This window comes from Peromyscus eremicus, chromosome 4 (assembly GCF_949786415.1).
Source record: "Peromyscus eremicus chromosome 4, PerEre_H2_v1, whole genome shotgun sequence".
Taxonomy (NCBI): Eukaryota; Metazoa; Chordata; class Mammalia; order Rodentia; family Cricetidae; genus Peromyscus; species Peromyscus eremicus.
In genome coordinates this window covers 86,945,270-86,973,159 of record NC_081419.1, presented here as the reverse complement: position 1 = coordinate 86,973,159, position 27,890 = coordinate 86,945,270, and the positions used below count along the sequence as shown (strand labels likewise).

General features: G+C 40.1%; 1 protein-coding gene across 1 annotated transcript in view; it reads left to right on the top strand.

The window, feature by feature from the left end:
- The window catches only part of Ryr3 (ryanodine receptor 3), a 359,592-nt gene that overhangs the window by 78,379 nt on the left and 253,323 nt on the right, over positions 1 to 27,890 (top strand). The window contains exons 9-12 of the mRNA XM_059258921.1: positions 81 to 155; positions 3,065 to 3,221; positions 17,412 to 17,585; positions 21,149 to 21,270. Coding sequence (XP_059114904.1) covers positions 81 to 155; positions 3,065 to 3,221; positions 17,412 to 17,585; positions 21,149 to 21,270 — 528 coding nt within the window. The remainder of the gene's footprint in view (positions 1 to 80; positions 156 to 3,064; positions 3,222 to 17,411; positions 17,586 to 21,148; positions 21,271 to 27,890) is intronic.

Sequence of the window (27,890 nt, the reverse complement as noted above, 5' to 3'; positions counted from 1 at the left end):
GGAGGCTTAGACAGCTGCTGTGCTCCTCCCCTGAAAGGAGCTGTTCCTCAACTAGTGCTGATCTCCATCTCTGCTCACAGGAGAGTTTTCTATGAAGCTGGAGGAGCTGGGACCAGAGCCAGGTCTCTGTGGAGAGTGGAACCCCTTCGGATAAGGTAACACATGGTACACATGGTGCCATTTGCAAGAGTGGTTGGTTTTCCAGTACAGTCCATTCTCTTATATTTACCATTTGTTATGTATCTTGAGATGAACCCTCAAAAGTCCATGGTTGAGAGCTAAATTCTGAAATTTCTATGGCTTTGATTATAAGGAATCACATGGGGGGGGAGAGACTGACTTTCTCACTCTCATGATATTTCCAGTCTCCTACTTTGATTCTAAGGTTGATTGCATCCTGTTCTTATAAAGCCTGGGTAATTAAATTATAGTTCTGGCATTACCAGCTAAAACCCTCAAAGCTTCCCACCCCCCAACCCCCACTCCCACCCCACCACCCCACTCCCTGCTCCTTATTTTATTAAACAAATTCTCTGGAAGCTGTCAGTGGATGTCTTGGCTCCAGTTAAGAGCTATCTTTAAACAACAAAGATAGACAGGTAGTCATGATGGCAGTTAGTAAAATAAGATTCAAACTTCACATAGCTGTGAAGAAAACAACATTTGTCAGAATATTTCAAACAGTAATGTATGTAGGTGGAAGGAACAAAGGCTGATTTTTTTTAACCATGAGCTTGAGTAACAGCTTTTAAAGCTTGAGTAACTTGTCCTTTAAACTCTAAATACTGAAGGCCCGTCTGGTTGAGAACAAGTCCTTTTATTTGCTGGGAAGATAGGTAAGTTGAGTTAGAGTTAAACAGTGGAGGTAAGAGAGGAGAGAAATAATGTCTCCACCTGCTGCTGCTTCTCCATTTCCTCCCTAGAACTCAGGCCAATGTTTCCCTAAACATGTGTTCAAGGGAGAATTCTTTCTCATGAGAGATGTTTACCCCCCAAGAAGGTCTGCTAGAGATGAAAAGGAAGTAGTGGGAATTCTCCTACACCTCCCTCTCCTTTTTTGCCTAATTTACATAGTTTATTGAGAAGCTTTTGAAGATATTGATTTGGAGTGTACCACTGTTATATAAGTAAAAAACAAAAATATATACATAATATTGTATCTGTGTGTGAGAAATACTGATTTATTTTTAATGAAGCAGCCACTTATTCACTCGCTCAAGACTTCCTAAGAGGCCTTTCAAATGTCAAAGTAGGTATATACATACTGTCATAGTTGTAGCTGTTAGCTCTTTACATCAGACACCTAGGCATAAAGAATTTCGGTCTTTTATCATTGTGACTTGGATTCTCGGGTGTTCCTAAAAGTTGAAAAGGTGGATAATGATTTTAAAGTTTGACACAGATATGGTAATCTAACTTCAAGCATAAATTTTGAGTTACTAATGATATCATGGATAATTTCTCCCCTAATAGTTACCATATTTTGAATGCTAACCTTTTGGTGAAGATTTTACAATTTTACAATCAAATGTCTTTCTGCAGTTAAGAATTCCAAAAACAACACAATGCAGATTCTCTGTGTGATATCCATCTTTACATGGCTTATTTTTTTTTATTACCTTTACTGTCTCTTTAAAGACTTTATTTTTAAAAACTATTTCTTTGTATAACCGTATATATTTTTGTTCTCTCTCTCTTTCAAGCCTATGTACATTTTTACACATATTGTAAACTATTCCATCTGAATCTGTCTTATTGTGAACCTATTGCTTTAAACTGCAGCTTCCCAACATGGCGGTGGTACATTTACTGCCAGCTCTGGGAGCCATCAACTCTTAGAAACAGTGGGCCTATGCTTTTATCAAAGCAGCTCAGAAACCATTTTTTTTTTGAACTAGCAAAAACTATATCCAACACACAGCATAGTGCTCATCTTGGAGATACCTCTGTGTAACATAGCGTAGGTCAAGCCCGCACGTCACGAACCCACCATAGAGTAGCTCAAAGCTGTAGTCTGCTGCTAACTTAAGTGAGACAGTTAGGAAGCTGTTTTTAGCTTCCTTTTAGAATCTTTTTTCTCAGGTTTTAGGTGGAAACTCTTGCCAACCCATTGGGCACCATTTTTAGCTGGAGTTTTCTCCAGTCCTGCCCAGCCCCACGGACCCCACAACCGCTTATAAAATAATCACTCAGAAGCTCATATTAGTTAAACTGCTCAGCCACTAGCTCAGGCCTACCACTTTCTAGCTCTTATGCTTAAACCCAGCCCATTTCTATTAATCTATACTTGCCACTTGGCTCGTGGCTTGCTGGTACTTTACATCCTGTTCCTCATCGCAGTGGCTGGCAGCGTCTCTCTGCCTCAGCCTTCCACTTCCCAGACTTCTCCTCTCTCTTTGTCTTGCCTATGCTTCCTGCCTGGGTACTGGCCAATCAGCATTTATCAATCAATCATCCACAGCAGGCCATGAAAAGACTAACACTCCACCTGAGGTTTTTCTTATCTCATTCATTCAATCCTACTCTACTTTTTCCTGCAGAACATATCTCCTTTGAGTATACCAGAATGTCTGTTTCCTTATCTCATCCCTTACTACCTGCCTCTCCTGGAGGCATAACCTGCAGTGGTTGCAGATTTGATTTGTTTTGTTTGTTTTGTGGTTTGTCATGAAGACATGACTCTTTATGATGGTGCAATATTTGAGTTCCAATAACCAAATGGAAAGACTGGTTTTCTAGACACAAGTGTTCCTAGAAATGAGATCTTACCATTGTTTTGAGGTGGTTTGCACAAAGGTGCACATTGGTAGACTGAATGATAGGTTGAAACTCAGAACTTCCCGTCATAGTATGTACTGCCCTGCCATCAGGATCATGGTCCTTGCCTTTAAGAGGAGTCAGAGGAAAGCACTGTGCTGACTTCTAGGCAAACAGAAATCAGTTCATTGACCCTTAATGATAAACCTCAGAGATGGCATAATGCTGGGGTTTAAGAAAGTACAGGATAAACGCTGAACAGTACTGACTTCTGTGTAAATACAACTTATCATGTGCTTTTCGCCAGCTGGAGCGGCAGCAACATCAGGTGGGGCCAGGCTTTCCGACTCCGGCATCTCACCACAGGCCACTACCTGGCCTTGACAGAAGACCAAGGCCTTCTTCTACAAGACCGGGGGAAATCGGACACCAAGTCCACAGCGTTCTCCTTCCGGGCATCAAAGGTAAGGAGGGAATGTTGACTGCACTGGAGTTGAGAGCCACTGGAGTCTGCCAGGTAGACCTCTGACTGAAAAGAGCAGAGATTGGAACAGTGGGACAAAGTGACATATGGACGTCTGACAATCATGCTCCTTGATCTTTTGAGATGGCCTCCTGAGAGAACATCTATCTGGGATGAAGGATAAAGTTCGTAAGAGGAGACTAGTAACTCCTAGAAAACATGCAGTCATCAGAGTACACGGTATTGCTCACAGGCTAAAGGAAGCGATAACTGTTTGATATATTCTATGTAGTGTTTAATGACTTCTAAGTTACATGCTTTTTTTTTTCTCCTATAAAACAATGGAAGCATGAGGTTCAGGCCGTATTTTTTTAAAGTAACTTTAAAGTAAAGTTACTTCATTAAAGATTCAGACATGATTCTGGACAGAGCATTACCTTAGAGTTTTGTGCAGTTACTAGTACTTCCTCATCTTTTTCTCCTTTCTTAGCTTTGTCCTGTCCACTCAAATTTTCCCTGAGGATAGATCCTCAGGTAGTTATATTAACTCCGAATAGAAAACTTTGCCGTTTGATGTGCATATAAATAACTACCTTTTCAACTATCTAGTTTTCAGTCAGGTTTGGATTCTGCCTAACTGAGAGCTGGATATGGCTGGAGTCAGAATTGCATGCTGAGCTAACTTCTGATGGACAGTTGGATGTACCACCACTGTATGACTGTTCTGAAAAGATCATCCAAGCATAAGAAAGGCTCGGCACAGATGTGTGCATAGCTATCAGGCTGCCTGCTCCTCTGAGAGAATGGGCATTCTCTCCTTTGGGAACTTCATCTCTAGATTCATTTTTCCTTGCATTTTCTGAGAACTAGGTTTTGATTTCTGTTCTCAACATGATTTCCATGAAGGGTTATTGATGGTTCTGATTGTGATGGTAGGTATGCGGTTGACAGTTGAATTTTCTATGGGACATCTCTGATTCCTAAGCATCAGGAGAAAACAGCCCTTTCAGCCCTGCCCTTCCTGACCCCTTCATGGTTCGTTGATCTGCCCTTTAAGCCAGAGAAACACTTTGACATAAAGGTTTTATTTATCACACAAAAATTAAGCCTTTTTAACATCTGTATTTAAAGCATCAAAAATAACCAAGTTTAGAGGCTGGAAAGATGGCTCTGCAGTTAATATGTACTGCTCTTGCAGAGGACCTGGGGTTGGTTCCCAGCACCTACATCAAGCAGGAGGATCCAACACCTCTGGCTTCTATGGGCATCTGCACTAAAATGTGCATACCCCCACACAGATGTATACACATACACATACTTAAAAAATAAAATGAGTCTTTAAAAAGATAGGAACTTCCTACCTATTTCTTACTAAACTCACTTCAAATGCTACTTCCCATCTATTTCCTGTGTGCTGGCTACTTGGCTTCATTCTGTCTTTTTGAGCATATGTCTTTCCTTTTACCATCAGTCCTTTTTCCTTTGTTTCAAGATTCCTAGCTTGAGGATTTGGGGTTGTTTTTTGTTTGTTTGTTTGTTTGTTTGTTTGTTTGTTTGTTTTTGGTTTGTTTGGTTGGTTGTTTTTGTTGTTGTTTTAGTCAGTTGGTTGGTTGGTTAGTTTTTTTTTTTTTCTTTTTTTTTTTTTTTGGTTTTTCGAGACAGGGTTTCTCTGTGTAGCTTTGCGCCTTTCCTGGGACTCACTTGGTAGTCCAGGATGGCCTCAAACTCACAGAGATCCGCCTGGCTCTGCCTCCCGAGTACTGGGATTAAAGGCGTGCGCCACCACCGCCCGGCGGTTGGTTAGTTTTTCAAGACAAGATTTCTCTGTGTAGCCTTTGCTGTCATTGACTGTCCTGGATCTTGCTCTGTAGACCAAGCTGACCTCGAACTCTCAGAGATCTACCTACCTCTGCCTTCTGAGTGCTGGGATTAAAGGCAAGTGCCATCACTGGGGATTTTAAATTTATGTCTATTGGGCAATTAGTCTGGCTACCAGTAAGTGATTTATGGCAGTCCAACTTGCTAACATAATAGATAGTTAAAAAAAAAAAAAAAAACGAGAAAATGTAAGAACAGTGGCAGACAGGATCCCATTCTCCCCTGAGAAATGGGATGTAGAGTGAGGAGATCAGCAGGTGGGGAGGAGGAAAGAAGATGGAATGTGAGAAGTGGCTCATGGTGGCTGATAACCCACTAAGTCCCTTTCTGAAAATGCCAGGCTGGAGCTTTCCTACCTCCTCTTTCCCCAACCAGCTATAGATGTGCTGGACTAGAAAAATGACTACAAGATCTTCACTGTTTCATTTACACAAAGGATTCAGGCAACCTCCCAGGCAGCTGGCAGGTTCCTGCTCCCAAGGAACCTTTCCACCACATTTCTTTCTTGCCTTAGCCTTGGCCTTGTGCAGCAAGGCTTCACAATGTGCTATGGTACCTGAGGGAAGTTAGAGAAACTCAGAGCCCCATAGTATTATTACAACACTTCTCTTACATCACTTCTGGCTTCTGAATACATTTTCTCTTCCCATGATTTATCTCCCCAAGTTCCTCCATTTCCACATACATGAAGGCTAGCACCCAATGTATAAAAAGCCACTATTGTTCCACGGAAGCCGGCAGCTTAACAGAACTAGATGTAAGATCTGTCCTGTGCAATTGGCAGCATGCTTACATTTTACTGGAGTCACTGTATTAGAGGTTTTAAATAACTCTCAGTTCATTTGTACTCAGCCCAGTTAGCTTCATTTCCATTATAAAAGAATCAAAATTGAAATTACTTCAGCTCCAGAGCAGGCACATATGGCTGTGTTCCCACAGGAAATTGGGGCTCCCTTTGAGATGTAGTGTGGGAGGAACATTTGGAATCTTAGACTGTGAAGCTACACAAAAAAGGAAGACAATGTGGGGAGCACTCAGCTTTGCCATAGCCCATGGAAATAGCTGTGGAGGAAGAGCACTAGAGATGCCCTGGCTTCCCTGGGCCTCCACATGGCTCCTAGCTGAGGAACAAGTTGCAAGTGGTCTTCCCAGCATGCACTTTGGTGAGCTTCTCCTCACTGGACAGTAGTGATGATCTCCAGAAGACACAAGGGATTGATTGGGACTATCTCTCTTTCAACAGTACATGGGCATGGTGTCCTCACTCTTTCCTGTTATCCATGTTAGTTAACAGAGTGAACAGTAGACAACATTCCAGGGTCTAGATGATCCCTGAGGAGTTTGGGCTACCTCAGTGTCAAGGCTGATAGGTAGAGACAGAGAGTTGCATTCTGTGAGAAAGGAGTTGCAGAGAAGTTTGAGTGTTCGCTTGGCCTTTTCTATAAACTGGACAGTCTGGTAATAGAAAAAAAGGTTCCTGGGAGTACTAGTGTTTGGGTTTCGGACACATGCCCCTAAAGGATGCTGGTCTGGGCCTCTTTCATTTGTAATTATAAGCTTCTCATCCTCTCACTAGAAATAAATTTGCATAGTCTGTAACAGCTATGACTGCAATAAGGGGTCATGGAACCGTTGCCAGTACATAACACCCTTAGCAAGCTGCCTCTACTGGAAGGGTGACAGGTGGGTGCTCCTGAGGGGTGTGTGTGTATGCTGTAAGATTAGCATGTGAGCCAGGAATGATGGCACAGGTTCATGTCCTCACTACTCAGGAGGCTGAAGTTGGAGGATGATGTGCTAAAGGCCTGTCTTGACTGCAGAGTAAGTTGAAGACTAGCCTAGTGAACTTGACATGACTTGGTAACAAAAGGTTAAAAAGAGGACTGTGGACAAAGTTCAGTTTTAGAGTACTTGCCTAGCATGTGTAAGGCCCTGGGTTCAATCCATAGTACCACATAAAAAAGTGAAAAGCTGGGGCCAGGCATGGGGGCGCACACCTTTAACCCCAGAACTCAAGAGTCAGAGACAGGAGGATCTCTGTGAGTTTGAGACCAGCCTGATCTACATAGGAAGTTCCAGGACATTCAGGGCTATGTAGAGAGACCCTGTCTCAAAAACCAAAATAAACAAATAAATAACTGGGGTGTGACCAAGCCTTGCTGAAAGGTGACCACATTCAAGCCCAGACTGCAGTTAGAGGCCTGGGCCTGGCTCTGGAGATTCTTACTAAAATCTTTGGGAAAAATTACATGAAACATGTAGAATAAAAACAGAATATGAGCCGGGCGGTGGTGGCACACGCCTTTAATCCCAGCACTCGGGAGGCAGAGTCAGGCGGATCTCTGTGAGTTCGAGGCCAGCCTGGGCTACCAAGTGAGTCCCAGGAAAGGCGCAAAGCTACACAGAGAAACCCTGTCTCGAAAAACAAAAAAAAAAAAAAAAAGAACAGAATATGATCTTGGCCCAGGCTCCCACACCGCCACTTCAGCAGAATTATTCATATCAAAGTGGAGGTTCTGGGATACGTTGTTGCCTCTAAAATGTAGCACCCCAACATTAATCTGAAAGTAGTAAGTATGACATATCACACAGCTTTAATGTTGCCTAATTCTGGTCTTGACTCTCACCAGCTCTTCATGAGACCTGTAAAATAATCTTTAATCTATTCTGACCTCATTTGAAGCCTGTCATGAAGACTCTCTTGCATCTGACCTCTGCCTGTCCCTCCATCAGGTCTCTACCACTTTCCCGTGGTCCCTTTTAGATCCAACATACTGTATGTTTATCAGTCTTTGAACGTGGTGTTTTTCTCATGACCAGCCTTTTCCTATAGCATCCTTTGGTCTCTCCATATCATCACCAGTGAGGTCATTCTTTTACTTCCAGGAAGGTATGAGGTGTAGCTTATGAGAACAAGCATTGTTCATGCTTCTAGTAGGAGGTCCTAGTGATGGAGAACATACCTATTTCCCACTGAAAGGGTTTTGTATTCCAGCATCTCAGTGGATACTGTGTAGAAACTACAGCTGAAAATGGCCTGATGAAGGGATATATAAATATCATAAAAGTCCACAGTGAAACCCATTTCAATCTAACCTCTTTCATCTTTGCAGCCATGTTCTGTCTTGCTTGTGTAATCATTTTGCTATCATCTCATCCCTGAACACACTCAATGAGAGAGATTCATTTTATTTTGAACATCTAAGTCAAATTTCTATGAATTTGATTTCCCATCATTTTCCACAGTCTTGACATTGCAAGGCCATTCCCTTAGGATTGTCAGATAATGTGGTTTAATATTTACTCTGGCATGGCAAATACTATTTAGATGTCATGCTTCAATGTCAGCTTACAACACTGCATTCCTTTCAGGCAAGGCTGAATTAATAATATTAAAGCAGGCCTTATTATGTGTAGCCATCTATTTTATGGCTTCTCTATATGTATTTTTAAGAACCAGTCTTGAAATGATGGGGAGAGACTCCCACATTTTGCCTATTTCGTTGTGTAAGGCTGTACAACTATCACTGTTCCTACTTACAGGAAATTTTTCCTCAATAGCGAGGACATTTCATTCAATTTAGGAAACATTTATCAAATAACTGTTATGAATTAACTACTGCATCTTTGTTCAACATGCTTCTCATGTGTTCTTTAACTTCAGCAGCCTGTAGCACCCCCAAACAAGGAGGCAGTTGGGCTCTGCATACACCCGTCTAATGGACAGAGTGGTGCTGACATTGTGTCTCACCAGTGACTGTTTCCTCTGACTATTTCCTCATGAACTCATCGAATGGGAAGAGAGGGTGCAGCCATTTCCAACCCACAGCTCATGAGGCAGTGAATAGCTATGGATGTGGCTCAACCCAAAAAAGTGAACTCACTTAAAACATCATAAGAATTTGGGTCTTTGTTTTGTTTTGTAGCTGAACTGCACAGCTCTCAGGGGTGGCCTTTGTAGATGACAGTGTTCTGTCACAATGTCAGAAGGTTGGACACATGTGGTAGAGCAAAGGAAGGAAAGTGAGAGGAGAAAAGGTAAACAAACGATCTCAGTATCTAGAGACACCACCACCTACTGTATTTCACTGTAAATCAAAACTACAAAGGATTTAGACTTCTCTAATGGATGTGTTTTCCCAAGCCTTTGTTGTTCAAAGTGAATCACATAGAGGCAGTCAAGGAAAACCATGGGCTGTGAAGTGGGAGGAATCTGGATTTGAACCTTGATGCTGCCATTTGCTGTTCAACCTTAATATTTCTTTTTATAAAAATAGGAATAAAGACATGTATTTTGAAGGATTACTTTGAGGAGTAAAGGAGACCAGGAAAGTGACCTATGATGCTGTATTTTTTTAATCCATGAAGTGGAAGTTGGGTTGCTGACCTGGGGCTGGTGATATAAAGATGAAAAGAGAAAATATGGGCTGCTTCTCAGGAAATGTGCTTCCCCTGCTGAAGCAGATGGGCCTGCTCCCTAACATGCTGTGACCAGCAGAAGGACAGCCTTGTCTTCCCACCCAGCAGAGGCCCTCCCACCAGCCCCAGGGCTCTCCAGGCTCTTTACAGCATTCTACAGGCTATAATTGTTTTTAAAGCAATATCAAGACCTCTGTTTCTAGATGAGATGTTCATGAGGGGACTATATTGGTATAGTGAAGCCAAAGTTGATTCCTCATAGTTTCTGCAGAGACAGATAGACAGAAGTGGTGTAACCGTGACTCCCTTAAAGACTCCCTTCAGCATCTGTTAATGGGTTCCTTCATTCCTTCTATTTCTCTGAAATATTTTAGATGCTTACAGTATATGTTGGAAATATTTTTTCTGCAACTTCCATGGACACATATGTACAAATTAGAAGCTCTTTCAGACATCTTCCTCCATATTATTGCCATAACTTACAGCTCACTCATCTCTAGTCATAATCCCTTTCTGTCTACTTTCTCACTGATACTGGAATGATTATTCTAAGATGCAGCCTGGTACCTCAATGGCCTTGCATTAGCAGCATTAGCTTTCCCTGAAAACAGATGCCAAATGATGCTAGGAATGCTGCGTTAAACAGAATTGAATTGATTACTTTGGCAGAGAATGATGATGTTTGACTTTTAATGTGGGACTTATAATCCTGAAAGCTTCTCTTTGGCTCCTGGAAAACACATCATTTGTCTAAAGGTATCTTTTCCTGCAGAAACGTCTGCTAACATTGTGATTTCGAAAAGCAAGGACCTGTAGGATGGTGTATTTAGTACTTAGTTTTTATCAACTTCCTCTCGAGATTTCACCACTCTCCTTGCCTCATTTTTTTCACTTACCAGGACACCATCCCCTTCCATGTTCCTACCGCTATGGCGTAAGTGTGGCCTCTAAGGGGTTCATATATTGGAATTATATCCCTACATTGAGGTATTAAGGGGGTAGAAACTTGGAGAAATAGCTCAGCAGCGAAGAGCCCTTGTTGTTCCTACAGAGTCAGGTTCCCTTCCCAGCACTCCCAGGGTGGCTCATGTCCATCTTTAACTCCGGTTCCAGGGGATCTGACACCCTCTTCTGGCCTCTGCTAGTACTGTGCATACATGGGGCACTTAGATAAGTATACACAAAGCACTTGTATCCAAAAAATAAAAATTAGTGACATCTTTAAGTAAAAGAGCATGGGAAAAGCTTCACTAGACTATTTAGTGGTGAAGTGTTTAGAGTTGGTTCAGATTAGATAATGTCGCCAGGATGGATACTATGGACACTGGTGGCTTTATAGAGAAGTGACAGGCCAGCACAAGCTCCAGCTGTCCTTTGAATGCATACCATGTCACCTGTTTGTAATTGATTTATGTGGGTAACTTCTAAAGTTTGTATAAACCCAAAGCTGCTTTTCTCATAAAGAGTGTGTATTTTAACCATTTCCTTATATTGGCCTTTAAATAGCTAAGACATTGGTGCAATTAATTACTTATCTATGCTAATGGAAAAGCCATTCAAATAAGTCTGTTAAAATGGATTTTTGGAATCTGACCTGGCTTAGTGTCCTTTTGCTTTCTAGTTTTATGGCTTTGAGCAAGTTGTTGAGTCAATATCGGTCTCAGTTTATCTTCAAGAAAACAAGTTGATAAAACTAGTGTGGTCTTTGGAAGGGTTAGAGAAAATGTTTATAGGGATTTATATATTACTCATGTCATTGTGTAGACACAGTGCTTTATGTGTTGGTGTTGTCCTTGTAGAATACTTAGTAAAATACGTGGCTCGTAGTAAGCACTGAGCAGGTATTTATTTCTGGAGAATAGCAACTTGATTATCTAAGCCAAGTGCTAATGTGTCATTTGAGATGTACTCATGAGCATCTCCTTCATAGCTGTCAATGGAGAAAATAACGCTTATTGCCTTTCAACAAGCATCAGGACAAGTGACCTATTCCTTCTCAGAATCATCAATGACAGGCAAAGATGACATCTGTATACAGATATGCAAATCAAATAGCTGCAGAACAATAAAACAAATTGTTTGCAATCTATTTCAAGCAGAGCACTGTATGGAATGCAAAGACAAATTCCTGTTCTTCTCTTTGAGAAAGCCTTTGTTTCCCAGGGAGGTAGAGCATGTGCCAGCAAAGGTCTCTCACATGCATTCAAATGTAGATTTTTCTCACTACCCAGGAATGATAAAGCAGTGGACTAGAAAGTGATTGGCTTTGAAACTATGTTTTGTTAGTCGCAGTTCTGAAGACTGGGGGATATGCTCAACCACACATGGCCAGGTCAGAAAGTACCTGTGAGGATAAAAAGGATATGTCTTAGTTAGGGTGTCTATTGCTTTCATGATCAAAAGTGACTTGGGGAGGAAAGAGTTTATTTCACCCTACAGGTCCATCATCCATGGAAGTCAGGGTAGGAACTCAAAGCAGGAACCTGGAAGCAATAGCTGAAGCAGAGGACATGGAGGAATGCTTCTTACTGGCCTCCTTTTCATGGCCTGCTCAGCCTGCTTTCTTATCTCACCAGGACCACCAATTCAGGCGTGGTACCATTCATAGTTAGGTGGATCCTCCCACATCAACCATCAATCAATAAAATGCCCCACAGGCCAATCTGGTAGAGGCTTTTCTCAAATGAGGTTCCCACTTCCCAAATGACTGTAGTTTGTGTCGAGTGACATAAAACTCTCCAGTACAGGGAAGAAAGAGAAAGAGTCATTTTGTGGTCCCCATGGAAAGGGATGGGGTAGCAAGGATAAGTAGGTATCAAGCTGGTGAATTTGAATACATTCAGCAGGTTCTGGAACACAAGGCTTGTAACAGGTTTGCAACTTGGCCCTGGTGGTTTGGACAGGGGAATGGTGGCCTAGAGTATGTAAGCTCTATACAGGGCGGGGATTGGTTTCTGACTGATGGAGTTCTTCTAGGTCAGCCTTCTGCTGTCTTTAGGAGTCAACTGGTCCTAAGTAAGACAAGTCCTCTAGGGAGTATGAGACTATAAAACTAGAGAAACCAGAGGTGTCTTATGGCTCTGGATGTGGGAAAGGCTTGATGTTTGCCCTGTGTTCTTTCTGTGATGGTTAGTCACGTGGTATGAGAAGCAAGACACGAGAAGGGCTCTGGGAAAAAGTTGTTTATTCTTACAAGTCCTAGCACTGGGAGGCCGGACATGGCATTCAGGGTCATTCCGCAGAGCACCAATACCTATCAGAAGGAGAGGAGGAGGGTGGAGGAGGGTGGAGAGAGACTTGCAGGGTATTTTATGTCATCAGACTTACTGAAGTTTCCATGGGCAAAGAAAGACAGTTTAGAGTTCACTAGTTGGAGTAATTTCAGCTATAGAGGTGTCCCTAGCTACCTGGTAGCTGACCTGGGCATGACAAAGCAGAGGGATGTTGCCTCCTGAGGTGTGAAGTCATTATAGAGGAGGTCTGGTTCTGGATTGTTCAGTGTGCATGTAGCAAGTATGCCTTGGAGCCTCTTAGGAACTCCAGGTCCCTCCCTACTCAGTTAAGTTTCAAAGATGTCAAAGTACCAAAATATGAAGAAAGTATTAGGATACAAATGTTACCATTGTAAAACTGCGGAAGTGATCAGGCGATTCAAGTAATAATGTCAAGAAAATCCCAAAGAAAAGAAGCATTTGATACATCAAGATGTATCCCAGAGCTGTGAGTATAACTCAGTGGTGAAGCACTTACCAAGAATCTGGGAAGCCCTGGGCTTGATCCCCAACACTGAAATGAAAAAGCTGTCACTCATAACCCAGTTTGGTTAAAGAATATGTTACATAAGAAATGAGGATTGTGTTCTCTTAGAACTCAGGAACTGAAAGGAGGCAATTAGTTTAGCTCTGTTCTTCAGGGAAGAGCCATTTCTAGCAACAGGATGATTGCATCTGAGGCCATGGTCATGTGAAAGAGGAGCTTCGGTTTACAGTCATGTGAAGAGTCAAGGTACCCTAACACCAGCCTCTTCTATTTCCTTGGTGATTTATGAGTATTGTGAATTGGGTGGAGCTGGGTTTTGTGTTTGTTGACATTGATATCTGAGTTTTCTTGTTGTTGTTATTCTTCTAAATGAGAAGCAGCCAATGAAGTGTCCACCATAGTGACAACTGGAAGATGATGCTCTTTTGTAAAAGTGAAGGCACAAACACAATATAGAGAACAGTGGCTCATTTCTTTCAGTGACTACAGGAAATGGAGCCTCCTATTTATTTTGGAAAAGCCATATTTAAGTAAACAAAAAATGAGAAAATAAAATGCTAATTGAAAATATGCATTATTTTTACCAGGAGCAATTAGAAATCAGTATAATTACCACATTTAACAGCTGTCTTTTGTATTGTTTCTATTTTAGTATATTGACTATAGCCAGAGAATAGGCAACAGATAAAAATGTTGACATCTTGTAAGCCCTGTTACTGGCTGGAACATCTATAGGACTGTGGGTATTTCTGTGATGAAAATCAAGTGTCCATTGTTTCATAGAATTAATGCATTCTTGACCAATTGCCTATAGAGAAAGTCCTGATGTATGTATGTTACAAAATCAGAAATCCATTTCTTTTGAATATATTCATTTTGAGAAATAACATATTTATCATTCTAGCCAATTTCTCAGCACACATTAAAATAAAGAATTTCTTATGAAATATTAATACTACTCAAATTGATATTTTATGTGTGCATAAAGTAGATGATTTTCATTTGATGAAAGTCTGAAGGAAAAGAAGAACTGAAGTAGAAAATAAATATATATGAAAGAAAAAATCACTCAGCTAAAAGTGTTCCCTCACAATACGTTCCATAAGTAATATAGGTGCTGAGTTCTCTAGTAAGAATCCACTATTCATTGCCCTGATTCTTTTCATAGATCAATTATGAGATGCTAAGTGCTTAACAGAGGAATGAGACAATGCTGGGGAGATGCAGCCAGAGACACCAGCTGCCCTCACAGACTAAGTGACATCTAAGGGGAATTGAAAGCTGAGTCCCGTTTAGACTAACAGAGAAAACACAGATGCTAGAGAGGAATTGTTTTTAAAGTTTTCTCAGACATTTTCAAACATACACAATGTATGTTGATCATATCCACCCCACTCCCCACCTCATACTCAGTTCACAACCCTACCCCAATCACATCTCCCTCCTAACTGCATGTCCTCGTTGTCAATTTTTATCTGTTTATTTAAATACATAGAAGTAGACTTCTTTCTATTTTTTTTATATTTTTATTGAAAAAAAAATCTTTTCAGACAATATATTCTGATTAAGGGTTCCCCTCCCCTAACTCCTTCCAGATCCCAACTCCTTGACTGCATTCTGGCATTACTCCTAATTATTTCTTTCATTTTTTTCTCATCTGGAGAACTAGGACAATATTTGTAGATCCATTGGAGGCTTTTTTTATGAAGAGTTAATACCTGAACCTGTAAAGAACTTAAAATTGGTGCTGAGCATGGTAAGGGCTCAGTGCACATGATGCCCATCATTAAGAAGAGGAGGAATGTTGTCACAATCAAAGGGAATAGCATGATATATTTTTCATGTTGGAAAAATTCAAAGCACTGCATAGTTAACAGCTCTTACAACTGAGCAATTTAATGCAAGATAGAGAAAAAAAGTGGAGGTAAAACATTAGAATACAGCCAGAGAGGCCCTCATAGATGAGGAAAGGAATAAAGCTGCTATGCATCCATATCTATTTCATGTGGCAGGCACATCAGGTTGTGACAGGGTGCTTATTTAGCACAGAAGTCCTGTTTCCATACTAGAGAACAGGCCAGGAAACAGTGGGGACTGAAGAATAAAACTGAGCACAATGAAGGTGGCCCCTTGTCAGCGTCCCTTCACTTTGAATATGTGCAGGAGAAAGCTGGAAGGAGGGTGGGTTTTCTTTGGCTTACAGTTTCAGAATTTTCAGCCCATAGGCTGCTGGCTCCACTATTTAGAGCTCTGTGGTGAGACCAGAGTATCTGTTATGGCAGGGTATGAATGGTAAAGAAGGCATTCACCCCATGTCAGCCAGAAGCAAAAGGAGAGTCTAGGGTTCTGTCTTCATCAGAAGCATAGCACCAGAGACCTAAGTCCACGCCACCAGGCTCTTCATCTTAAGTATTACACAACCTCCCAGGCTGATAAGCCTCTAACACGTGACCACTGGGGAATTGTAGCTGGAGTTCTCTCCAGTCCTGCTTGGGCCTGCAGCTGCTCAGACCCCATTAAACACACAGAGATTTATATTACTTATAAATTGTATGGCCATGGCAGACTTCTTGTTATCAAGTTTTCTTATCTTAAATTAACCCATTTCTATAAATTTATACTTTGCCATGTGGCTTGTGGCTTACCCGTATCTTTATATCTTCTCACGGCAGCGGCGGATGGCAGCATCTCCAGACTCAGCCTTCTACTTCCCAGCATTCTCCTCTCTGCTTGTCCCATCTATACTTCCTGCCTGGCTACTGGCCAGTCGGCATTTTTTTTATTAACCAATCAGAGCAACACATTCACAGCATACAGAACATCCCACAGGAGGCAATATTTAAGATCCCAATTTTAACATAGCCCTAAGAGACTAATATACAAATGACAACTTTACCTTAAAACACAGTAGTACTCCCTACTTGTTAAAAGTCTTTCTCTTGACTTATTTTTACTTTTTTATTAGTTCTTTAAAATTCCATACAATGTGTTTAAATAGTATGTATTACAATACTTCCCAGTTAGGGGTCTGTAGAAACTCACTGGCCAACAACTCCAAAAGAGGTAACTCATTGCTGGCTTTTTATTTGTTAGCCTCTGATGTCTAATAGGGACATCGTCACCCCAATTATAGAGTAATTCCATTTTTAAGAAGTATTCTCTCTCTCTCTCTCTCTCTCTCTCTCTCTCTGTGTGTGTGTGTGTGTGTGTGTGTGTGTGTGTGTGTGTGTGTGTGTAAAACATGCTTCCACAGTAGTGGGTTTACATATGACTTTTTCAAAAGGTCTTTAGTCTTATTTATCCCTCCCCATATTCTCTATTCCCCTCTTGTCCCTGCTCCAATTTAACCCCCTCTTCATTATTTTCCTTTAACCCTTTACACCATTGAATTCTATTTCTCCTCCATTTAAGACCCCCATGACCCCTTACTAATATTTTAACCTCTATTAGGTATTCAAAATGAAATATACATATCAGAAGATTCAAAGCTAACATTCAGAAATGAGAGAATGCATGTGACATTTGTCTTTCTGGGTCTGGGTTACCTCACTTGGAATGATTGTTTCCAGCTCCATCCATTTACCTATTAATTTCATAGTTTAATTTTTCTTAACAGCTAAATAACCCCTGTATAAATTTACATTTTCATTATCCATTCATCAGTTTATAGATACATAGACTATTTCCATATCCTGGCTGTTGTGACTATGATATTAACAGATGGTGTTTTTAAACTCCTGAAACATGGCATTTGTGGAAGATAAGAATTTAAATTATGGAAGATATAAATTAGTAAAAATGAGTTAACTGACCACTTAAGAGTTACTTGTTAAAAAATGTAAGAAAGAAGCATATAATATGAGAGCAGAATAAGAAACCTACCAACTGCTTCCTTTTCCAGGGTTTTAAATACCTTTGAAGTGGCCAAAAGCTTCCATGCATTGGTTTTACAATTAGCAGCAGATAAAGTAAGTCAGCCTTTCTAAGATCCTAGCCTGAAGACATCATGATTATTCTGATAATAGCTTTTTGTCTTACAGATTCTGCACAAGTTATTTGTTTTATATATTGAGTTGCTATGTAATCAGGCATGCCTACATTTGTTTGTTTCTTTCTCTTTTTGTGTGTGGAATAGGAAATCAAGGAGAAATTGGATTCCAGCCACAAGAGAGATATGGAAGGCATGGGAGTTCCTGAAATCAAGTATGGGGATTCTCTCTGCTTTGTCCAGCATGTAGCCAGTGGCCTTTGGGTCACCTACAAAGCACAAGATGCCAAAACTTCCCGCCTGGGACCTCTGAAAAGAAAGGTGAAGTGTCTGAGGCTTGTTCAGGGTTGTTTTACACTGAGTGGGTACAGCTAGGCAGTAGAAGTGATTCTGAGTACCAGGTGGGCATGATTATGTTTTACCCATTCCTGCTCTAAAGAGTGGTTCTGTGATAGATTATACATAGTTTCTCCAGTAAATTAGGCTAATTTGGTCACTTTAAGCCCATTTTCATTTTTTTTTTTTTTTAGAGTACACTAATCATGATGACTGTGGAAGAGCTGGAGCTTGTTTGATTCACTCTGAAACTCAGTCTCAATGACTCTTAGTAGTTCCACTATTTTGGGATTATGCGCATCATCGCTCCCTTCATTTAAGTGGATAATAGAGTTATTATACTATTTTCATAAGACAGAGACTAACTAGAATGTCTATGGAGGAAATGCAGTTTGCATAACAATGAGGCTACAGACACCAGTGTGCAGAGAGATGAGAATTGATGCTCTGTCCACAGATGTATCCATACTTGAGTAGCGCATCACAGTCTGCCATATCACAAAGCTAGCTTGGATACTTGGAGCATCTTTTCATCAAAAAGTCAATTGCCATAATAGTAATTCTTTTTTATAGGAACCAGAGAATAGATGCCAAGGGTATGATTTTCTTGGAAAATTCTTTCAAAATGCATGTTTGGGTAGTCAAGGAAATCTAGAATAAGTTTATAGGAAGTACTAGTCCCACCATATTGGCCTAAAGCAATAATTATCATGTCTCCAAATTGTAGTTATTATAGGATATTGGAATCACACTATGTAGTAATAGGAAGGTTTCACAGACCAAGGTCCCTTGAATACAAGCCCCGCTGGTTAGAGCAGAATATGTGGACTTGAAAGAAACACCTACTTTGATCTTTATGTTACTGCCTCCACACAGTTGCTGATCTGTAGACTAGGGAGGGAGGTCTTAGGTTGGCTCTACTGTGGTGGAGAAAGAATATAGACACAGGCTTAGCCAGTATTTCTGGGATTTCTAGGATCAAAATTCCCAAGTAGAGATAGCTATAGACACAGCCTGAAATTCTACATGCAGTTTCTCATAGGGTCCTAAGCTGTCCCTGTGTGGGCTGTGTGGGCAAGACAAAAAAACCAGGATATCACAGCTGTGATGGAGAAGCACAGGCAGAGACAGACAATATGATGGTCCTAAGGAGACAGAAGCTGGCAGTAACTGTCTCCCACATTGTGATGCCCCGGGGAAGTACAGTAAGCTTTCAATGAGTCCTGATAAAGCCACACTCTAAACAGAGAGCTACACTCTTGAGAATAAGAGAAAACAGGAAACATCTGCCCAGCTCCATCCTCCGCAGCCTTTCCCAGTCCTCTGTAGAGTATTGTAGTATCTTGACAGGCTGTTTGGTTTTCTGCACATCAGCCATGATAATGCTAGAGTAGAATTTGTGAGTTTGAGACTGAGCCTCTAGATGGAAAGGGACTCTGTCCACATAGAAAGATGTTGGACTGCATTGTTGAGATTGTGTGTCTTTTCCTGCCCATAGACCCATCTAACTGCTAGAATATGTATACAAATTTGGGAGAGACCTCTTCTATATGATATTCTAGCACTTAGCCATTGAAAGGCAAACAGTGCTATATTTCATAAGAGCAGGTTAAGTTTTCCCTCTAAAATGTCCAGATCTGTGTGAAATGAATAAAACCCAGGAAAGACAACCACAACAAAGAAATTGACAAACAGTCTCTCATGTTAAAAGGAATGGCCCCTATACATTGTGAGTACCTCCATGAGGATTATGATCTAAGGACTTGAATTATGATCAACAGGTACTTAATAACAGTATAACCAGTGTTCTCAGTCCTTGTTACTTTATGGTTTGTCTGTCCAGTTTACATATTACCTGAACAAGCAAAACTCTAAGAAGATTGGTCTCTGGGGACCAGAAAACCAGGAGCAACACAAAGTACACATAGTAGGAGTGTACTGCTAAATTGCACATTGTTAATCAACACCAGGAAGGTCTGGAAAACTAATACTGCCTAAAAGCTGGGGAGTCCAATGGTTAGGCATCTTATGCAATGCTTTATCTTCCTTATGCATATGGGATGAAAAGTTTGGTGTGTTTTTTTTTGTTTGCTTTTTTTTTGTTTTGGGGTTTTGGGGTTTTTTTGGTGTTTTTTTGGGTTTTTTTTTTTTTTTTTTTTTTTGGTTTTTCAAGGATGAAAAGTTTCTTTGTTTGTTTTTTGTTTTTCGAGAACACAAACTTTTCCAAGCCTGTATCCTACTTCTTGGGTAAATTCATTATATTAGGCTTTGACCAAAAGAAGAAAAATATAAGAAAGAGATTTTCACATGAGAAGAAAAATAAGCTTTGGTTTTAAAAATCCTGTCATACAGGCCGAGCTGTGGTGGCACACGCCTTTAATCCCAGCACTCGGGAGGCAGAGTCAGGCTGATCTTCGTGAGTTTGAGGCCAGCCTGGTCTACAGAGCAAGATCCAGGAAAGGCACAAAGCTACACAGAGAAACCCTGTCTCAAAAAATAAATAAAATAAATAAAAAATAAAAATCCTGACATACAGACTGAATTCCAGGACCCTATGTGATCCCTCATTTCCACAAGATATTGCCATGCTCAGGAATTTAGATCAGGATTTGACCTTAACCTGAACCAGGGTCACACCTTCCCACATACTACCTGCACATATTTGAACCATGTTAAGAGGACAAGTTAACAAGCTCCAAAAGTTGCTAGCTTTGCCCATGATGTCCTTGGTGATCAGTAAGTCCGAATGGTTTCTTGATAACTGGCCAAAGATCAGTAATTATTGCCCATATAGTAAACATCCCTTGAGTGCCTTTTACTTTCTAGGAGTCATTTTGCTTTATATGTAAATCACCTAAACCCCCAAACAGCCCTGCAAGATAAACATAAGTTTGCAAATGGTGACCTGGAAGCAGAGAGGTTCAGTAAATTACCTGGAGTCACTCAGCTGGCAAACGGCCAAACAGAACTGGGGCGAAAAATGGCACCTGATATGAGAGCCCATGCTCTGAAATCAGCCCCATAAGAAACACACTCCCACTTAATCCACTTCCCCTGGCCCAATCTGCTAGTTAACTAACTTTCCATAGCTGACCTTCAGTAGAGAAATTCAGTCCTGATCCCAGGAGAGAGTTTTCCTTTGAATTGTTGTTGCCCAATTTACCTATGGAGGAGAATGGCCTAAACAAAGGGACTTTCCCCATCTTCAAGGGTAAGCCTGTGTTCATTTTAAAGAGAAAAAAAAAATCCATTATAAATGTATGTTTTCTCCCTTCAAATTGGCCATCCAGGCCCAGGAAATTTATTGTCGCTCATACCATGGTGGCACATAAAATTTCATTCTCATCAAACCGCCAGGTTGTGGGAATAATTCACATGTCAGTAATGGGGCATATGGGCAAAATAACTTTGTTAATGTCCCGTTTTCAAAATGGACTCAGGGGAGCTTGGCTAGGGAAAAGAATAATAAGAAAATACCCCAGAGAATGTGGGTGGCCCAGCTGTGGAGTAATGTGTAACCTGGACTTGTTCCCGTGCCCTGTGGGTAGGTCATACTCCATCAGGAAGGCCACATGGATGACGGATTAACACTGCAGAGGTGCCAGCGGGAGGAGTCCCAGGCTGCTCGCATCATCCGGAACACAACAGCCTTATTCAGCCAGTTTGTCAGGTACTTTGGCCCCTTCCCTTTCTCTTCCAAACCCACCTACCCATCTCCTTTTGATACTAGGAATGTTTGGGGAAAGACATTCATCACCATTAAAATTTTGTTGCCAGAGAGAGATTAGGACAGAATTTAATCTGCCACATAGATAACCTACCAGCTTCACTCACCACTCAACGTGTCTAAGGCCACACTGGTTGCTTGGGTTAATGAATAATTAACGATTAATTAGTGCAAAGAATAGCTAAGGTCTTTGCAAAATGAAAAACAAAATGTAAAAAAAAAGTCAGTGTTTTTTATCCTTTTGTGTTCACAGACTACGGAGGGGCAAAGGGATAGAAAGAAACCGACCCAAGCCCTTCAGACTATTTAGAAAGGGTTTCTGTATCACTCAGAATTGTTCCATTTGCTGGGGAAGCTTTGATTTACCCAACTATGGATTGGCTGGGGAAAGTAGCTGAACTGCATAGTTGGATGGTAAACCCTTCAGCTTCATCATGTTGCCAAAACAGAATTCAGAATTCTTTTAATCAATTAGTGTGAGGAACTGGTCTTTCTGGAATCAATACAGTGATCCAAGTCATTCTTCTCTTGTAGGAAAATCTCTTTAAAGCCAAGAGGGCTTTTATGTCTGGGGGTCATCACAACATGAGGAACTGTATTAAAGGGTCACAGCACTAGGAAGGTTGAGAACCACTGGCCTAGGTGATGCCTGCCTGTGTGTTCTAAATTTCAAGAAATTGTTCCCCTGGAGTAGACCTCTTAACCTTGGCTAAGTGTTAGATTTATTGAGGCAGCATATAACACTATAATTTCCAGACTATATCTCAATCCAACTTCCTCAAAAGTCTAGAGGTGTGAGATCCAAGAGCCAGAAATTAACAGGGCCCAGGCTGTAATCCCTGTATTAATGGCTATGGTGGGAGGATTTTGAATTCCAGGCTAGTCTGGGCTATGTAAGAGCTGCTATCTCAACAGTAATGACAAAAGCCAAATATCAGTACTTCATTAAAGCCTCTCTGATGATTCTAACATTCAGTAACAACTAAGAATCATTTCAGCAAATTTTCTTCATCTGTATGGTCAAAAATAGCTTATTAATGTCAATATACCTAAGATATGCCCTGCAAAAGGGAAGAATAAGGAATGGATGATATTTCATTTTATAAATGATAACTTTATATAAATGATCACTTTATATAAATCCATTTTGCATTCATTCCATTAGCTAGAATTTAATCAGAGAGAAAATTGCATGCAAACATATTGTTCATGTGGTCCTGACTAGCAACCAATTCATCACCCTTGAGGTGGATGGTTTTCTTATCTGTCCTCCAGGTCTCCCAAGGTTTGGTGTTAAATTTTCTTTAATGTCAACAGCTTTAACTTCACATGCAAAACTTAACTCTGAGTGAATCAAAGATTGAAATATGAGAACTAAAACTATAAAACAGTGTTAAGACATAGTCATAAATTTTCACAACTTTGGATTAGAATATGGATTCTTAAATATGATACCAAGGCAAAAGCAACAAAGGAAAAAATAAATAAGTTGGACTTTGTTGAAATTTGTAAATAATTTCACTGCAAAGGATGCAATAAAGTAAGCAGAGACAACTCACATAAAGGAAGAAAATGTTCGTAAGTCATATATCTGATAATGGGTTTGTATCTAGGAGAAATAACAGGAACTTTCAGTGAAAGTTAAAACAATTGATTAAAATAGTTAAAGGCTCTGAATAGAAATGTCTTAAAAAGAATATATGCAAATGACCAATGAACACATTAAAAGATGTTCGGTAACTATCAGGAAAATGACAGCACAGATCACAGCAAAATACCTGTCGATACCCACTAAGATAAAACATGTTAAATAGGAAATGTAGGATGAAACTAGAATCTTCACTGCTGGTGGTAATGTAAAACGTAGGAGCCACTTGGGATGGCAGTCTAGAAGTGTCTTTGTAAGGTGAAATATAAGAGTTACTGCAGGACCCATCAATTCAACTCCTAGATATATACACAAGAAAAATGAAAATATACGAACAAAAATATCCATAAGTACTCAGAGCAGTGCTATTTACAATAGTTCCAATACAGAAATAATCCAAATGTTCATCAGTTTGCAAACAGATACATAAAATGTGTCATATCAATAAAATAGAATAAGGAACTACCAATGCATATCATCACATAGTACATTGTCTTCGCCTCTTGTTCACCTAGGTATGATCAAAAGCATGTTAAGTGAAAAAAGCCACCCACTGTGTAGTCTCATTATAGGAACTGAATGGGCAAATCTGTAGACCCAGGAAGGAGATAAATGGTTAATGATAGCTAGAGGATGAATGGTTGGGGGTGGGGAAAAGAGCTAATGAAAGAGTTCTGAAATGGTTTACGATTTGCATAACTGTGAAGATGCTAAACATCATTAGGCCACTGAATTCTATCCTTTAAATGTGTGCTTGTATAAGATGTGAATTAATATTTCAATGAAACTGTTATTACATGGTTAATGAGGGTTACAAGCCTGACAATGAGAAAATTATTTTTAAACAGCTTATTGAGGCAGCGTGTGTGAGTGTGTGTATGTGTGTGTGTGTGTGTGTGTGTGTGTGTATAATTTGCTCTCATCAGTATATAATTCAGTGAGTATTTCCATTTCCCTATAGTTTCTAATGCCCACTGAAGTTTGGTCCAGTTGCCACTCACAGACCTGTTTTGTCTCAATTTAAAACATTAAGTGGATTAAATAAGATATATTATCTTTTGAATCTGCCTTTTTCACTCAGTATTGCGTTTTAGAGGTTCATTTGTATTATCTTTTTAAATTTGATGAACAGTATCTGCATTCTTATATCTATATGTATGTATTAAGTACATACATGTGTGTACATAGACTTACCTATAGAGAAATGAATACACATTTTATATTCATTAGTAGAACCATGAGTTATTTCCATTTTTATAATTTTATAAGTAATGCTTCTAGAGATATTAATATAGAAGTTTTTAGATGTGTATAAGTGTGTGTGTGTGTGTGTGTGTGTGTGTGTGTGATATGCCATGTGTATGCAGTTAGACACTTCTGTATATTCTCCTGTGAAGTCCAGAAGTCAATGCCAAGTGTCTTCTTCTATTGCCCCCCTCCTTACTTTTGGAGACAGAATCTCTCACTGAACATGGAACTTGCTAATTGGCTAGACTGATTTGTCTCTGCTCCCACCACCCAGTGTTGCCAGCACTCACGATGATGACTGGTTTTTGCATAGGTCCTGGGAATCCGAATTCAAGTCCTCTTTCTTGTAGACCAAGCACTTTACTCACAGAGTCATCTCCCCAGTCCCCACTTTCAGCCATTTCTAGGTGTTCCTCTCAGTGGCTTTGCATGAATTTCTACGGTTGTGTAGCCATCCCCACTCACCGTCATAGCACACTGTATCCTTGTGCCAATTTAAAAGTCATCCCCATTCTCCTTTCAATGTCTATGTATTTTACTTTTTTAAGTACTTCATATAAGTGAAATTACATAATCTTAGCCCTTCTTGCATGGTTTATTTCACATAGCAAAATGATTTTAATGTTTGATTCATTTATCAGAATTTCATTCCTTTTCAAAGATGATAAGCATTCTATTGAATGCATATACTATATTTTGTTTGGCCCTTCATCCATCAATTGAAATTTGAATATATACACTTTTTTGTTCTCTCTCTCTGTCTCTCTGTCTCTCACTCGCTCGCTCTCGCTCGCTCTCTCGCTCTCTCGCTCTCTTGCTCTCCTGGTATTAAACTCAGAGTCTTGCAGATGCCAGACAACAGCTCCACCATCTGAGCTGTATCTTCAGACCTGTTTGTTTACCTGGAGATAGCATCTTTATGTATTGCCCAGAATGACCTTGCTCTTCTGATCCTCCTAACTCAGCCTCCACAGTGCTGAAATTTCAGGCACGCATTGAGATGTGGGACATGTTTAACTTTTAAGAAACTAGAAAGAACTGTTTCCCAAGGGAGTATATATCATTTATAGTCCCCTCATAAATGAATGAAGTTTTATTTTCCCTACATCCTGTTATCTTTTCTTTTAATTGGAGCCATTATATAGGTGAAGTGGAATGGTGTGGTTTTGCAGAATTCATTTCCAGAATGAATAATGGTATCAAAACATCTTTTCATGTATTTTGTGGCCATTCATACATCTTCTTTGATGCAGTGTAATCAAATGTGTTTGCCTCTTAAAAATTAAGTCATTTGTCTTCTAATTGAGATTTCTAAGTTCAGTGAACCTACTAGTACAAGTCACTTACCAAATTTATGATTTTCAAGTATTATATCCTAATCTGGTTTTTCTTCTCATTTTCTTTTTAATTTTTTAAAATTTTAATTTATTTTATGGCTCTAAGTGTTTTTCCTGCATGTATATCTGTGCACCACATATATGCCTGGTACCTGTGGATGCCAGAAGAGGACACTCAATCTCTTGGGCTCTTGGGACTGGAGTTACAGATAGTTGTGAGCTGTTATGTTAGTGCTGAGAATCAAACCTGGGTCCTCTGGAAGAGCAGCCTGCTCTTAACCATTGAGCCATCTTTCCAGCCCTTCTCATTTTCTTAATAGTGGCTGGGGAGGTGGTTCAGTGAATACGGTGCTTGCTGTATGAGCCTGAGGACCTAAGTTCACATCCCCAGCAGTCATGTAAAATCTGGGTGTGACAGTGAACATCTGTAACCCTAGCACTGTAGTGTAGGGAGAGGGTGCAGAGACCGAAGGGTCCTGAGGGCTTGCTGGCCAGCCAGTCTAACCTAAACAGTGAACTTCAGGTTCTGTAAAAGGCTCTGTCTTAGAAAATGAGGTGAAAAGTGATTGAGATAAAAAAAAAATGTCAGCCTCTTGACTCTACATATTTCTACTCAAGTGGACTCATACACACCCACACACAAACACACACACATGAACATACACATACACCATACAAGAAAGAAGAAAGAAAAAGAGAGGAAAAAAAACTGGCCCTAGTGATATGCCTGTAATCCCAACATTCAGGAGGCTGAACCAGGAAGACCAGGAGTTTAAGGTCAGCCTTGGCTACACAGTAATGTAAAGAATGTCAGATTGCTCCATAAAGACTAACTTTCCCCATCAAATGGCCTTGGCACTTGTCAAAAGTCACATGAGCCTAACCACAGGTGGTGAACTCATAATATCAGCACTGGGGAGGTAGAGATGCTCAGAGTCCCCAGGCAGACCCACCTAATTGGTAAGCCCCAGTGAGAGACCCTATCTTAAATTCTTAAATGAGGTGGACCCTTTCTGAGGTATAATAGCCAAGGCTGGCCTCTGGCTGCTGCATTCACTTGCACATGCAATCACATGTACACCCCCGGCCCCCACCCACCCACCCCCGGCACACACACACACACACAGAAGTCAAATGACCACAAATTCAAGAGTTTTCTATTGATCTCTTAGTTGTTTCGTTGACTCACATGTATATTAATATTTTAAAACACTGCCTGGGTTAATTCAAACTTGTTGAAATCATGTAGCATGGGTCCTTCAATTTTTGAAATACATCTAAAGCCATTCTGCTTTCTTGTGTGAATTTTAAGGTGCTTTTGTCAATTTCTGTAAATAAATTTTATAGAACCCTGCTGGGATAGTTTTAGAAACTACATTTAATCTGTAGATTAGGTTTGGAAGGCTTGCTGCTTTAGTAACGTTTAGTAGTTGCACAAACACAGAAGAACTTGAGGTTGTCAGTGTATGTATAGTCTTGGAGTTCTTTGGTGTAAGTCATTCCTATGTGTTTGTGTCTTTTTAGTACTATTGTATGTGAAATTTGTATTTTAAATTTCAGTTCAGCTTATTTTTATAGATACATCATTATTAAAATATTAATCATATATCCATAAATATCTTTGAAATTGTTTTTTAATTATAGGGGCTTTGCTTTACTGTAGAATTTAACAGTTTTCTCCATGAAAGATCAGGTAATGAATGAAGAGAGTATTTTTTCCTTTCTAGTAGGAATGTTCTTTATTCCTCGCCGCCCCTCCTGCTTGTACTGGTTAGAACATCCAGTACAGTGTGTAATGATGACACTGTGAGCAGATATTCTTGTTTTATTTCTAATCTTAGGAGGAAAATGTCGAGGTGTTTTCCCCCATTAAGCTCAGTGTTTTCTGTAGGTTCTTTGAAAATGCCCTTCACCAAGCCATCAGTTTCTATAAATTCACTACAGTTTTCATCTTGAATGAGTGTTAGATTTTTGTTGAATATTTTTTCTTTGCTTTGTGTTCTGGTCCTTTATTAATAAGATTTATTACTTGCAGTGACTGAGGATAAGGTATTGACATTTCTAACTGCTACAGGATTTTGTCTTCTGACTGGAGGCTTTATGTTTTTCTTCATATGTTCTGATCGTTGTTGTCCAGTGTTTGTTTTTCTGATATGTACATTGCCTTGAGAAGTTGACTCTTTAGAAATTATAAATTATCTTGTCTTCTCTATAAATGCCTTTTCACTTGACTTTGTAGAGTTCCTCAGGATCACACATGCAAAGTATAGCACGGGTTAAATTTCTTCACTCCCACGCTGTCACCTCATCGGTGACTTTGACTCTCAATC